A 15404-nucleotide genomic window follows, 5' to 3' on the forward strand; every position below is an offset into this window, starting at 1 on the left:
AAAGGAACTTCATGCCACTAGTTCACCTCTTACCTTAACAGGCCAGAGTGAGACTGAAGATTTTGGTGTGAAACTGTAAATACATATGAAGCTTCCACTGTTCTGTTAGCAAGCTATTATGCTAGTTCCTTAAAACTAGTTAATTGATCCTTGAAAACCAGCTTAACAGAGCAGTTGGGTCTTGCAAACTTTCTGCTATTGAGGTCACATTGAAAAAAGTTAACCTGCTCAAAAAAGGGTCTGTTGTCATACCCAGCTGTACATCTTACATCAACGGTGATCACAGGAACCAAGTTATAATATTCACAGTCAGCGTTTAACTGTCTTTTAATACAGTCCAGAAATTGCTGTCAGGCCATATTTGACTTGTAATGTCTTGGCTTTATTGAAAAATCAGTTGCATGGTATTATTGTTGCTTGATTTAGCAAGGTGTTTTTACAAAAATTCGTGTTTTACAACGTATGAGTAGCAGCAGTAGAAACTACAAAGAACTGTCAAAGTCTAATACATTTATTACATCTCTCTTGAGTTCCCATAGAAGAGATCAGTATCAGATTACAGCCAGATGCATAGAATCCCCATCTCCATACACGAGATAGTGCACAATAACAGAAACCTGATAGTTGACTGAAATTCTAGATAGGAATATAAATGTGTCCCACAATCACAAAATGTGATGAAACTGAAGAGAATAACGTATAATAAAATAGTATAACTTAAGGCACTGTACGAATTACTATAATTTGCATTTTGTCTGTACGTGGCATAGCAGGACGAATGCAGTTTCGCAGATAAAGGATTTTCTGTTTCGCTGTAGCATGTACCTCACATTCCTTTAATATTTGTCCTTTTATAATAGATTTTAAATTAAAATGCTGATGCTACATCATAAGAACAATGATTTGTTCTCTTACAGCTCTGTCACATTGACTGTCAGGCTGAAGGTGGGATTCCCTCATATTCCTTTGCCTTAATGGTGATATTTTTTCTTCAACAAAGAAAACCACGTATTTTACCATCCTATTTGGGCAATTGGGTAAGTGCTTTGGTAATATAACCACCTTATTGTTAAATTGTTGACATTATTTCTGTGTTCTGCAAGGTCATAAAATGTGCAGAATTCGATTGCCTAAGAAATTTGTAAATAAAACACATTGGCACTTAATCCTCACACAATTGATGCCTGATGATTCTGATTTTTTAAAAAAGGCAGCTGCTATAGCCTGTGCAATTGTGTCATGCTGTATTTTGGAGAAAAGGCAAATATTTTCTTTTTTAATTCTGTGAATTAATTTCTATGACATCAGTTATTCTTGAGGGGGATAAATATCACAATTGTCAGTGTTACCTTTGGTGAAAACTTTTGGTTGTATGTATTATATACAGTCTTATTTCAGAGCTGCTTTAATTGTTGTTAGATTGAAGGCTTTGATTCAAAGAGGCCAGATGACCACCAGCTGAAAGGTATAGAAGAAGAGGAGTTTGTACGGTGGGAGTACAAACCACCAACAAATGGTGCAGCAAAAAACTCAGTTGGAGCGGAAAGTAAAACTAAAGTTGAACAACAGAAAGGTGGTGGTAAAAAGGTAACAAGCTCGGAAGTGGACAACCAAAGTAATGCAAAGGAGAAACACGGCAATGTAAGTAATGGCTTTATTTCATTAAAAACCATATTCTATCTCTTATTCCTGTTTTTAATCTTTAAACATTAATATTGTATGGAACCAGGAAAAAAAAAGGCAATTTTCATTTCTTATTGCAGTTGAGCATTCTTGTCCATGTGTTTCAGTCTCTCTTAGCATTCAAAACCCCTCACCAAGTTTCACTGGGGCAACTGTGGTTAGAACTGTTGAAGTTTTACACACTGGAATTTGCTTTGGAGGAATATGTCATCAGCATACGGGTACAAGAACTCTTAACCAGAGAGAATAAAAACTGGCCTAAAAGGCGAATAGCCATTGAAGGTAGGATAATACCCTTTTGTAGTTCTGTAGTCATCATGCATTATTATTTTTATTTACCTAATACTTACAGATCTGTCACAAGAAGTCTGGACAGTAAACTAAATCAATAATTGGAGGAGAAAATAAATTGGGTTTTGTATGTTTTGTCAGCTACTTAGTCTGTTTAAAGACAAATTTTCTGTTCAGTAGTACTTTTTGCAGCTCTGGTCCTTGAAGTACAAGGTGTAAATTTGTCTCACTGCTTCTTACCATTCTGTTCTTATCTCTGTTTCATTCTTTCTATAAGCTATTATTTATTCCTTTTTAATAATTCCGATATTATGAATTTTCATCACCTCTAGCTGCATTTCCAAAAACCACAGTGTATTTTGAGTGTTACCGGCTATCAGTTTGTTTCCTCTGCCTGTAATGCAGACTGAGCAGAGAGGTTAGCTCTGATCAGAGTGAACTGGAGCAAACCCATTGTCATGGTTTAACCCTAGCTGACAACTAAGCCCCACACAGTTGCTCACTCAGTCCACCCACCCTACCCCACCCCCCGTGGGATGAGGGAGAAAATCAGAAGAGTAAAAGTAAGAAAACTCGTGGGTTGAGACATAGACAGTTTAATAGGTAAAGCAAAAGCTACACATGCAAGCAAAGCAAAACAAGGAATTCATTCACTACTTCCCATGGGCAGGCAGGTGTTCAGCCATCCCCAGGAAAGCAGGGCTCCATCACACCTAACGGTTACTTGGGAAGACAAATGCCATCACTCGAATGTGTGTCCCCCCCTTCCTTCTTCTTCCTCTAGCTTTATATTCTGAGCATGATGTCGTATCGTGGGGAATACCCCTTTGGTCAGTTGGGGTCAGCTGTCCCAGCCGTGTCCCCTGCAAACTTCTTGTGCACCCACAGCCTCCTCGCCGGTGCGGCGGTGTGAGAAGCAGAAAAGGCCTTGACTCTGTGTAAGCACTGCTCAGGAGTCACTAAAACATCTCTGTCTTATCAACACTGTTTTCAGCACAAATCCAAAACATAGCCCCATACTAGCTACTGTGAAGAAAATTAACTCTATCCCAGCCAAAACCAGCACACCCATCAAAGTAACACATGCACACCCCCGTTGTCCCTTTCCCTGTTGGTAGTGTTTCCATACTGTGAAACTGAATGGTATGTCAGGCTATACTTCAGGGCCTGAATATCCTTTTTTCAGGGAGTGAGACTGTATGAATTTGATGATAATACCTTCCCTGAGTTATATATGTTGGGGAGAGAAAGAAAGAAAATTATTTTGTCTATTACTTCTTTATAACTGGAAGACATCTTTATTCTGTTCCTCAACTCAGAAAAATATGTAAACAGTACTTAACAGGGAAAGTCACAGAGCAATGCATGGCATTCCGAATTGGCCTTAAGAATAGAGAAATTGGGTATTTGAGGAAGGTTAAGAAACCATTTAAGGTAATATTTTTATAAAAGCATAAATAATGAATTTTGGACACTTTCTAGAGATGTCGATGAATTAGCTTTTCTTTAACAAACATGAGGTGATGGAGAGGACAAGGAGAAATTGGTCAAAGAGAATCATAAAGACAGAGAATGAGTTACTAAAGATACATTGAATGACCAGTTAGTAAGGTACAAGAAGAGCAAGAACGAAAAGTAAAAAGGAGAAAAACAAGCAATGAATTGTTGAGGCACATGCTGAGTAGCGGGTCTTGAGATCACTCTTGTGGCTTTAATTTCCTCTCCCAATTCTTTTCTTCAATCACTTTTAGCTAGAGAGTTTTAAAACCAGTGTAGTGTTTATTCAGCATGTGAGAGACTAAAACCTGTAAGATGAAAGGGCAAATTATTGACGAAGAAACAGGAAATAATTTCAAAAAACAGATTGCATTCTGGTTCTGATACCTGCTATTGTTGGTCTTTTTGTGTTGTTTTTATTTGTTTGTTTTATGTTTTTTATTTTTCATTTTTGCTTTTGTTTTTTTTTAATGTTAAGTTTCTAACTGAAATTATGAAGTAACAGAATCTCAGTTTGATACTATCTTCCCAGGCAAACTTATAGCAACTATGCAAGTGCTCTTTTTACTTGGAAAACATGTTTGATCTAGAAATCGCTAGGAAGGACTAAGAATGAAACCTGGTGAGATTGGTTCATATAATCCTTATAACCTTAATGTTACTCTTAGAGAAATTAATTTCTTAAGGGAAATGCAAATCCTTCTTCAGTGAAGGAAAAAAGTTCAGGCAGGCCTACATTTATTTTGTCTTTGTATGTTTATTTTCATTTCTAGTTTAGAAATTGACCATAATATGATGGTGCAATATACCTGTGGTTTTCTATTTAAATAACACTATTTAGAATGGTTTGTGATAGCCAACCATTCATGGCCAGACGTGTGTTGTGTTTTGTATGGAAGAACTCCAAAAAACCTTGTGGGCCCTATGTTCTCTAAGTATATCCAAATGCAATTCTGGATTATATTATAAGAATCTCTTTTTAACTGCCATATCATAACTTAGGTATTTCAGCTGCTTTAGTGAAATGTAGAAATTACAGATAACTAATTAAATTGTTCTTTTTCTTCCTAGATCCTTTTGCACTAAAGAGGAATGTTGCACGAAGTCTAAATAGCCAGATGGTATTTGAGTACATCCTGGAGCGATTTAGGACAGCGTATAAATATTTTGCATGTCCACAAAGTAAAGATGGGATTAAATCCAAGCCAGATACCAAGAAAAAAGAAAAAGGGAAAATGAGTAATAAGAAATCCACAAGATCTGAAGAGCCTGTAGCCAACTGTTGCCTTCCTCAAGGGGAAAAAGTTGTAGATAAACAAAATATAGGAAGTGGATGTAACATACCAGAGAATGAACTTGAATGTAATGAAGTGGTAGAAGCTGTAGCCAAAAGATGTACTTCCAAGAACATAGACTCTTTGCTACTTTCAACGTTGGACTCTAGTTATGATGAAGACAAAGAAGCAGCTTTATCCCTTATTTCTAATGAATGCTGTGAATTAAAGCAAAAATCACTTAAAGAGAGGGATGATTTAGAAATTTCAGTTCGCATAACTGAAGGTGAGCTAAGCCACCATTGCAACTGCAGTGAACATCAGCCCTATGACACAAATTGTAGTACTGAATTTTCTGATGCTGAAAGTAGACAGAGTTTGGTAACAGAGTCTTCTCAGAAGAATAAGCGCACTGGCACACCAGCTACCTCGCCCAACTGCAAAGCAATGGTGGAAGCTCATGATCTCAAAGATGAAGGCAGACTCTCTACAGAAGAAATGCATTATGTGTTTGATAAGTTTATTTTGACTTCAGGAAAGGTAAGCTGTGTATTTAAGCAGTACTGGTCATGTATCAGGGGGCTATTTTAAATCACTAAAACTAAGGGTGGATGGATGACAGGATTCTCCCAGTGATTGTTTCAGTCTATGTTATGAATGGTAGCTCTAGCCTTTTTAGAGTACCTGTTATTCAGGACTGGAAAACAGCAAATGTGTATGCCATTTGGATCCTGGGGTTTGGGTTTTGGTTGTTTTGTGGGGTTTTTTTCCCTCTTCCTCTCCCACTTTCTTGTAGAATTTCTAGGTGCTCTTACGCACTGTGAGAACTAAATGCAGCCTGTTGCAAGGTGTCCTTCTGTTCTTTGTAGAGACTGTTGTTCAGATGTTAAACGTTCTTGGTTGCATGACTTACATGGAAATGTTAGGTCTGCTAAACTATCTTAAAAGTAAAATTGGATTTCTGCACTTCCCCCCCCCCCCCCCCCCCCCCAAGCCACCAACTATAGTATGCAGCATCTGCAAACGGGATGGACATTCCAAAAATGACTGCCCAGAGGATTTCAAGAAAATTGATCTAAAACCACTACCACCAATGACAGACAGATTTCGGGAAATACTGGATATAGTGTGTAAAAGATGTTTTGGTAAGTTGGAAAAGTGTTTGTACTCCACTGTAAACTGTGAACTGTAACCTGGAAGAAATAAGAACTTTAGGGTTAAATTACTTACTCCAGTAAATTCAGTGGGAAGAAGCTCTTCCAGGTACACTAGGTTACAAATTCACCAATGTTTTTACTTTCATATAACCCATGGTTGTGATATCAAATTCTTAAAATAGATTTGAGAAACTGATACTATGCAGGATTTTTCACTGGGTTTGTAAAAAGTTAATAGTGTTCCCAGAAATCAGGCTCTGGGCAAAACTAGTTTTTGTGTTTGTCAAATTCTATGGGTTCTTTTGGAAAAAGCCCCTGTTGGGTGCTGTGGTGGGTTAACCTTGGCTGGATGCTAGGTGCCCACCAAGACACTCTGTGTTTAAATAATTGCAGAAAAATCAGACGTCTGAAATAAAGTCCTAACAACTCTGATGTTGTAATAAAAAAGAAAAACACATATTCAAGGAAAGTAAATGTAACAAAAAAAAAAAGTTATCCAATAGTTTTAATTAGCTAAAAAAGATTTTTGAGGTAACTGAATGTCACATCTGACTGTGTTTCAACTTGTTTTTATTTAGATGAATTATCCCCTCCTTTATCTGAGCAACAAAACAGAGAACAAATTCTGGCAAGTTTGGAGAGATTTATTCGAAAAGAGTATAATGGTATGTAACAGTAGGTAGTGATTCTTGAGAATACTTTCTTCATTCATGTTGACAACAGCATGAAGATGTAATTTGTCTCATTATTGCTCATTTTCCTTGCTTAAAGCAGTGACATCTCTTTTCCCTCTGTATGTAAAGCTATCGTGCAGACTTCTGAAGTGGACATCCCTCAATGCTATTCCATGGAAATGTCCCTAGAGTGGAGGAAGAACTGCAAGAGTAATAATGCAGATACAGGACTATTGCAGTCAGCACGAAAAGAAAGTTTGAATGGGCCCTGGCCAGTTGGGTTTAGTGTTTTCTGGGTCGTGGGCCAAGTACTTTTGTTGCCTAGTCACCAGTGTTTTAAGTATCTTAGAAATCTTAATGAGTTTGTTATCTTCACATCCCTTTTACAAAATAGGCGATACTACATTCATGGAAGGCAAGGCACAGAGATGCAAAGTGATTTTTTGTAGGTGTTGTAAAACAGTGCAAGAGCCAGGTACCAAACCCAGGTCTCCTGAATTCCAGTCCACTGCTTTACACAGAAGGCTATCCATTCTGCTGTAGCTGGCCTGTGATCAAGGAGCGTGAATTGCACTTCCATCCGATGGCTGTGCGCTCCACTTACTGGCAGCACCTGAGGATTGAGACCTGTTACAGAACCTTGAAAGACTTAAGATTTCCGATACTATTAAAGGTTAGGAAAAAGCCGTGAATAGGCGTTACATACATTTTCCTAGCATTGATTTCAATTGAACAGATAAATGTATCCTTTTCAGTTAGGAAGGAATTGCTTCCTCTCAGTTACGTAATTTCACTTTCCTTTACAAGAATGAAAACGCATTATAATATTGTGTTTCAAACAAAAATGTAAACAAAACAGTTGGGAAAGAATGTTCTATAAAGTATATTAATCTTATTGCTTGTGTCTTCTTGAACAGTATGTTACGGTTACAGAAACTTGCTGATTGATCAAATTTGCCTGGTCACAGGAAAAATACGCAACCTAGAAAAAGTATGAGTGGAACCAGAAATATTGCTTGGACTACCTTAACGGTAGCTGTGTCTTACCTGTGGGGTAAAGCTGTGCTGGTGACTGGGTTTGCACATTATTTTGATTATTTTGAACAGGAAAGTGCAGTTGCATACCACAAAACATTGCACCACATTTAGAGATGCCATTTAATGGTTATAGTAACCCTGTAACATACCTCACTCATAAAAATTACATGGGCTTTATACTGCCTTACTTCCTATAAATAATTTTTAAAGTGTTGTACTTCCTCCTTTGTCAAAGGTGAAGTCTTAGAAGTGACATTGTAAGCTCTCTCTTAAAGCTCATTTCTTATGGGCACCTACACGTGTCAGTTAAGCAATATTCCATAGTAAGCACTTAGATTCAACTGTAAAAGAATTTATCTTTTCTTGGTCTACTCTTTTGATCAGACAAAGCCAGACTTTGCTTGTTTGGCTCTTCAAAGAATGGATTTGGATTTCGGGACAGTGATCTAGATATCTGCATGACATTGGAAGGCCATGAAAATGCAGAGGTAAGAGTTCTGAAGTTGACAGAATTTACTATTTTGAATTCAAGAGTTCTTTAAGGTTTTTTTTAATTCAGTTAAGATTTCTGTCCACAGAAAAGGTAGGATTCTACTAGTAGCACATTGGCTTGTTGCAATCTGCACAACCGAAGCAAGATATAGCCTATTTTACTTTTGATGCCCTATAGACACACATTTAGTGTACTGTAGATGCCCACGTAGAGAATACAAGTCACCAATTTATGTAAATTCATATGCTGGCATATTGCTTGCTTCTTTTTGTGCGTAGACTTTTCCTCTATAAAATATATGTTTCATAGTAAATGTGCCTGTTGGGATAGGATCCATGTTTTGACATCTGAAGCTGTGATATTTGTTTTTCCTAGAAATTAAACTGTAAAGAAATAATAGAAGGTTTGGCAAAAGTTCTTAAGAAGCATCCAGGTAGGTGTTTTAAAGTATTATTTTTTTTGTATTTACATTTACTATATATGTAGTTAATGGAAATGTTTTATGTACTAAAGTGTTGCTTCCCCAGGTTTGAGAAACATTTTGCCTATAACAACAGCCAAAGTGCCTATAGTAAAATTTGAACACAGACGAAGTGGCTTAGAAGGAGATATCAGTTTATACAATACACTGGTAAGCATCTGTTTGTGTTTGGTTTTGTGTTCAAAGAAAGCTTTTTAATTCATTGTTACTCAAATAATCATTTGAGGGAATCATTTTGAAACCAGAATTAAAATGCTTTTGTGTGTTTGGTTTTTTTCCCCTGCATTATTTAAATTCAGTGGCCCACACCCTCATCCCAACCCAAGTAGCTGTATAACCTGATGGCAGAGCAGCGTCATGGCACACGAAGCATTTTTGTGAATGCTCCTGAAAAGCTGTTAGTGCCACATTCACCATGGCCTTTCTGCCATCATGAATAGTACATCTCATCCCAGCTTACATCTAGCACACTGAAATGGCACGATTTCTTATGTAATGGGCTCACATTCACCTGTGAAGAAGATGCAGTTTGTGGAATTTGTGCCAGTGTGAGTCATCTTAGGGACTTAATTCTTTGCTAGTGTTTTCCAAGGTTGTTCTTGTTACTGCATTAATACTGTCCTGATTACACCGTTCGGTTGTTTGTGCAGGAGATGATGCATGAATTTTACAGAATATTGTTGTGATTTTTTTTTTTTTTTTTCCCCCCTCCAATTGTATTATGCATCTCTGGTGCTTGAACTGCAGATTATACTATAATTAACCATAAATTACATTGAAACACCTCTTTGATTTTTTTTTTTTTTCCCTCTTTTTTCCTCTCCCCCTATCTTTTACCAGGCACAGCATAACACAAGAATGCTGGCTACATATGCAGCTATTGATCCTAGAGTGCAATATCTGGGCTATACAATGAAAGTTTTTGCAAAGGTAATATAAAAATAAGGTACTTACTTGTATAATACAGTGTTTTCTGATACAGCCACTGAATTTACCTTTTGGTAATACCAACTGGAAAGGAGACAGTAGAAATGCACTTTCTTAAGCTGACTATGCTCCATCCAATTGTGTGTATCAGAATGAAGTTCTTTAGTCCTGGTATCCTCTGCTATCTGTTGAAAGATTTCTGTCTAAGAGGAAGCTGATGAAAGGGAAACTTCAATTTTTTTCAATTTCAAACCAGCAAAAAAACCCCAAACAAACGAAAGTGGAAAAAATGGTAGCTGTAAGACATAGGGGCATGTGGCAGTGCATGGTCTTCCCAAGTTTCCATATCTAGGACCAGTCCAGAGATTACTACAGCTTTCTTCTGGCCTACTTGCCTTGTTTTACTTACTATAAAAGTCAGGAGTAGATACGGGTTGATGAATGCCTAAGTCTCTACTTGATGTGCCTAGGACATACACTTGACTTTAAGAGTTTGGAAATACCAAATACCGAATCTCCTGCATCTTTTTTTCTTTTGATATTCTAACAAAGTGTTATACTATACAACCTTTGATAATTGAAACATGGTGCTGCTTTTTATTCAAGCTGCACTATTAAATACAGTCCCCAAACACATCCAAAGAAAGCTTAGTGCAACAGGGGCAAATAAAAAACAGGTTATAGAGAGTGTATCATGCTACCAGATGTTAATGTAATAAAATGCATCAAGATTAATAAAATAACTTTGTTCCAGAATGGAATGGACATGTTCATTATATTGTCACCAAGACTCATAAAGGTTTTTGTTGTTTTTGTTTTTGTTTTTTTTCCTGTGGTCACAGTAGATGTAGAATATTGCCATGTCTCTTCTGTGTCCAGATTAAAAATCCCTTATGTTGATAATAACAAATCTTACATTTTTTTGTAGTGTTGCATACTATTGTATACATTCTAAGAATCTTACTGTAAAGACCAAGTTTCCAAGTTGTGGGACGTACACTTTTGAATATATACGCATGGAGGTGACTTCATAGCTATACAAGTACTCTCTGTTTAAGCAAAATGCTTCCTCCTCTGTTTGCATTGGCAGAAAAAACAGGAACAGCTGTCACTGCTGCTGCTAATGTGAAAGTAATTTGTAAATCCCTGTTTTTCCAGACCTAGGAGGTTAAAAAAATATGTTGTTTGTTATGACACAGGCTTGAAGCAAAGGGTATCTTAGAAGCAGGTGCTGTAGAAAGGTTATACTGTAATAAGATTTTCAAGCATAGTAAAGTAATTCACTGATATTTGTTTTACGCTATGTTGTGCAGGCTGGACCGTGGTTTAATTAGGTATGCATATGTATGCTAGCAAAATGCCAGGTATTGCCTAAATTGCCAGTACAACATGGAAATACTTGCCCGTTAATTAATTATTTTTTTAAAAAAGGGGGAAACCAAAATAATAAGGAATCATAGAAACAGCTCTAGTAACATGGGTTTAGGAAAATTAAATTTCACAGTATTGAAACCTGGACATCAGATGTGGAGGTTTGTTGGGATTTCTGTTTTGGGGGTTTTGATTTGGGTTTGGGTTTTGGTTGTGGGTTGTTGTTTTTTTGTTTTTTTGGTTTTTTTTTTCCTCCTATTTGGCACATTATAAACTATAAAAAAAAAAAAAGAAATTTTGGCTATGAGAAGCTTTTCTGTTTTTATGTTAGTCAAATTATGCTGTGGATTTGCCAGATGGCACTTCACTCTAAGGGCATATATTTTTCAGGCTTCATAAAACAATTTTTGTTATGAGATGAATGTATTTTGAGTTACTGGTGCTGTTTCTGTGTGCTCTCTAACATAGTTGTTAGTCTTGAATAATAAAATGTAAATTCAGTATTTTGTTTAAAATGTATTTTTTCAGCGCTGCGATATTGGTGATGCATCCCGTGGTAGTCTGTCTTCGTATGCCTATATTCTTATGGTTTTGTACTTTCTACAGCAGAGAAATCCACCCGTTATTCCAGTTCTTCAGGAGGTAGGTTTTCAGAAAAAGAGGCCATGAAAATAGATGCATTGTTTTTTCAAGCCAAATATGAGAAGTCTGGGCTTTTGGGATCAAGGGGGATGAATGAAATATGGGGCCCTTCTGCATTCGCGGGTTCCTAACTCCCACTTGGTTTTAGTGGGTAAAACTTACCAAGACAATTACAACAAAATCGGGAATCTGTTGGACCTAAGTTCTGCTGTTACATTTACTTTGGGATTTTGGTCTTATGATGATATTTATATACTGAACAGGATAGAAAAAAATTTGGCAGGTGGTATGGAGAGAAGGGAATTGTAATTATGAGACTGCGCCAGATGCTCTTGAGATGCGAGTCCAACTCTTCCATCAGTTATTGTCAGAAGCATTATTTATTGCTCAACACCTTATCTGAAAAAGAAAAAGTTTATTTTATGATTTGATGAGAGGAAAAAAAATATAACTAATGCTTTAGTACTTTTAAAGATACTCTTTTACATGTGCCAGGAAACTTTATTAAGAAAATAACGTTCTGTACCTCAGTTGCGTGGGTGGGGAGAATATAATTAGTCAGCTATCTACCTCTTCCTGGATACACTCTGGAACTCCCAAGCACTTCTGAAAATCATCCCTTCTGACTTTTTTTGTTGTCTGCATGCAAGAGGAAAATTGGCTTAAGCACTGCAGTTGAGACAGACTTTTTTGCTGATACTTTAGTAGTGGTTGGGGGTTGTTACTTTATTGCTACCCTGAGAGTACAATTAAATAACAGCGGAATTTCCCCTTGGCTTTGCTAAAGTCAAAATGTAATAGGAGTCATATAAAGTCTCCTTAGAGATTTTGTGGGCAAGAGGGATGTTGGAGTCTTGATGAGATAATTCAGTCATGTTTTCTTAGTTGCAAAGAACAAGTGAAAATAAAATATCCCAATAATTTGAGAGAGGTATAGCAATAATGCAAAAAGACTTTCAGACTTTTTACCAATGGGAAATTCTGCCTATATAGAAGTAATTGTTAAAATTAAATAATACAAAAATATAAATCTTTTCTTACCAGCAAAACTGCAAGTCTTTTATGGTGACTTTGAATTAGAGTGGTAACTGTCTCCCTCTCTATTTCGGCAGATATTTGATGGAAAACAGATTCCACAAAGAATGGTGGATGGATGGAATGCCTTTTTCTTTGATGACATGGAAGAATTGGTAATATTCTAATTCCAGAAGAGTCACTAAAACTTAAAGCTTGTTTTTATGGGAAAGTAATGCATTTCTAACAGTGTAATATATAAAAGAGTAGTTAAACTTCCATATCATTATTATTATAACTTCCCAAATGAGTCCTATTTTGCTGAAATGAGTGTCTGTTTTTTTCTTAGTTTATTTTAAATCATTTCTAAATAACATAAATCAGGAAAAATACTTTTTACTCTTAACAAACAGTTCAGGATTGAGGTAGATTTAACTGTAGTGATTTAACCTTACTTTAACCAAATGAAATTGTTCATGGTAGACAAACTCGTAATTAGAGAGGTAGTTCAGGAGAAGTACTTCAGTAACTGTAGCTGAATAAATTGTGTCTTCAATTGTATGCAGAAGAAGCGTCTGCCTTCTCTTGGAAAAAACACTGAATCACTTGGAGAACTCTGGCTAGGGTTGCTGCGATTCTACACTGAAGAATTTGACTTCAAGGAATATGTGATCAGCATCCGGCAGAAAAAGCTGTTAACTACGTTTGAAAAACAGTGGACATCCAAATGTATTGCCATAGAAGGTACTTATCTGCTGAATTTTTGTTCCATTAATGAGGGAGTGATGAATGCTGTTGCTTGAGGTTCTGTTCTCGTTGTTGCGCAGGACCTTTATGTGAAGAAACTACCATCAATGTTTAAAACAAGCATTGTTTATAAATCCTACAGCTTACAAAATGAGATTAGGTTCCTAACTTTTAGTATACTTTCAGTAAATTGCTCTTACTTTATTATCATTAGTCGCATATTTTTAAAACACTCAGCATTGCTTTGCTATCATGTACTCTGTGAGTGCATTTAAAATGGAATTCCCTGTGTTAAAATAAAAAATTTTTGTTGCAGCGTAATTTTTCCAACTCTGATTTGTTCTTCTCCCTTCTTTACACAGATCCTTTTGACTTGAATCATAATCTCGGTGCTGGAGTCTCTAGGAAAAGTAAGCTATTAATGTCTACTAATGATTAATGTTCACTAATTTCTAAAGTGTTGTGCCTTTTCTGTTGTTTTCCAATAACTTTGTCTGTCTTCGATAGTGACCAATTTCATAATGAAGGCATTTATCAATGGGAGAAAATTATTTGGTACCCCATTCTACCCAACTGTTGGAAGAGAAGCTGTAAGTTTTCATAGTTTTTAGTATGTTTTTTACTTTTCTTCATCCACTGACTTGATGCATCCAAAACAAACCTCTTGTATGTATTTATCAATTTTGTATGCACAATATATGTAATTATATATCATCTGCATAAAATGTACATCTTAGTATTGGACTCCTGAAATATAAAATTCACGGGAGTAGTTGGATGGGTGGCGGGTATTTTTGGCAGATTTTGGGAAAATAAGCTTATTTGGGGGTTTGTTTTATAAAAAACTTTTCATTGTGTGACATTAAGTATTGCAGAAAACTGCAAAATTGGCTATAAAACCCAGAAACAGCTTTAGAAACTTCACTGGCTATTCATGTAGCTAAAGAAAATAGACTCATAAGATATTACATTCTACGTATTTTTCCAGTTCGTGGGGAAAGCAAGGATAGCTGCTTAAGGAAGGAAAAGGACGATGATAAACTTTTTTTTTTTTTTTTTTTTTCATCAGTTGACCTTCAAAATTTGCATAGTGAGTCAGGGTCAGGAATGCATTCATGCAACATCATATTAGAGAAAGTACTCCTCTGTGCTACAGGGTCCATTCATCGATGCGTAATAGAGAACTGGGTTTTTGTATGAGCAAATAAATCAGCTGGAATTAATATTTTTAACGCGTACTTAGAAAGGTGTTTTCTAAGACTGTTTAGAGGACTGTTCTCCGAGTGGCTTTCAACAGGGTTTGTGTTTCTAAGGGATTTTGAAAATCTTCTGAAAGCTTCTATTTCCCCTCATCCTTCCCTATCTTCTCTTTTCTATTTGCTTACTATATCTGTGTTTTTTCCGAGTTTGTTTAAATGAGTTTTAAATGTTCTTTGATGGAGTGACTGTGCTCTGTTTTGTGCTATGCCTAATAGAATCTCCTTCCTAAGCCAATGCCCTGTTATTGCAGCTTAGTGGTACAGAGAGGAAACTGTAGCAAAAAGGTTCAGTAAATTACCTGTCTACAGTAGGACTTTGTTCCCAAACCGGGGTTAGGACATTTGTATTTGTATCTCTATTTCAATCTTTCAGGCAACAGTACTTTTACAGTGTTCGCGTTGCTCAGAGGCTGTAAACTGTGGCCTTTGCACTGACACACATCAGAACTGCAGCTGTCCTTAGCAAATTCCAGGGGAGGGGGGTGATATAGGTCAGTGTGCAGATGCTCCATCTGTTTCCCACCTGAGCTTTGTTCTGTCTAGGGGGATATAATCATGTCATTTGGGAAGGGATATAGGCTGCTTCGGAAAGCATACAAGCAGTGACTCAGATACCAAAGTAGATCATATGCAAAAAATTGCCCTCTGAAGAGCCTTTGGGGAAGCAGAAGGTCGGCAGCAGGCTGGATCCTGGATAAGCTGTTCTGCAAATTCAGCCTCTGGCCCTAAGACTAAATACCCTTTTTTAGCGCAAACTGCTCCACATCTCTGAAAAAGCTGCCATTATCTAGGGGAAGAAAAGGACTAGGTATAATCTAAGAAGTAGTAAAATTTAGGGAACAATAGGAGATGAAAG

General features: G+C 36.7%; 1 protein-coding gene across 4 annotated transcripts in view; it reads left to right on the top strand.

Moving 5' to 3' along the window:
• Window positions 1–15404, top strand: part of TUT4 (terminal uridylyl transferase 4) — a 50028-nt gene that overhangs the window by 24074 nt on the left and 10550 nt on the right. For all 4 annotated transcript variants that reach the window (XR_014228212.1, XM_082312315.1, XM_082312314.1 and 1 more), the window contains 15 exons: window positions 918–1037; window positions 1420–1641; window positions 1791–1965; window positions 4543–5285; window positions 5740–5890; window positions 6481–6567; window positions 7999–8102; window positions 8483–8540; window positions 8635–8738; window positions 9429–9518; window positions 11415–11528; window positions 12641–12718; window positions 13109–13286; window positions 13652–13699; window positions 13797–13879. Coding sequence is in view for 3 of the 4 variants with exons in the window: in XM_082312315.1 (XP_082168441.1) it covers window positions 918–1037; window positions 1420–1641; window positions 1791–1965; window positions 4543–5285; window positions 5740–5890; window positions 6481–6567; window positions 7999–8102; window positions 8483–8540; window positions 8635–8738; window positions 9429–9518; window positions 11415–11528; window positions 12641–12718; window positions 13109–13286; window positions 13652–13699; window positions 13797–13879 (2355 nt within the window). In the remaining variant the exon portion in view is untranslated. The remainder of the gene's footprint in view (window positions 1–917; window positions 1038–1419; window positions 1642–1790; window positions 1966–4542; window positions 5286–5739; window positions 5891–6480; window positions 6568–7998; window positions 8103–8482; window positions 8541–8634; window positions 8739–9428; window positions 9519–11414; window positions 11529–12640; window positions 12719–13108; window positions 13287–13651; window positions 13700–13796; window positions 13880–15404) is intronic.

Source organism: Platalea leucorodia (genome assembly GCF_965183815.1).
Source record: "Platalea leucorodia genome assembly, chromosome: 5".
Lineage (NCBI taxonomy): Eukaryota > Metazoa > Chordata > Aves > Pelecaniformes > Threskiornithidae > Platalea > Platalea leucorodia.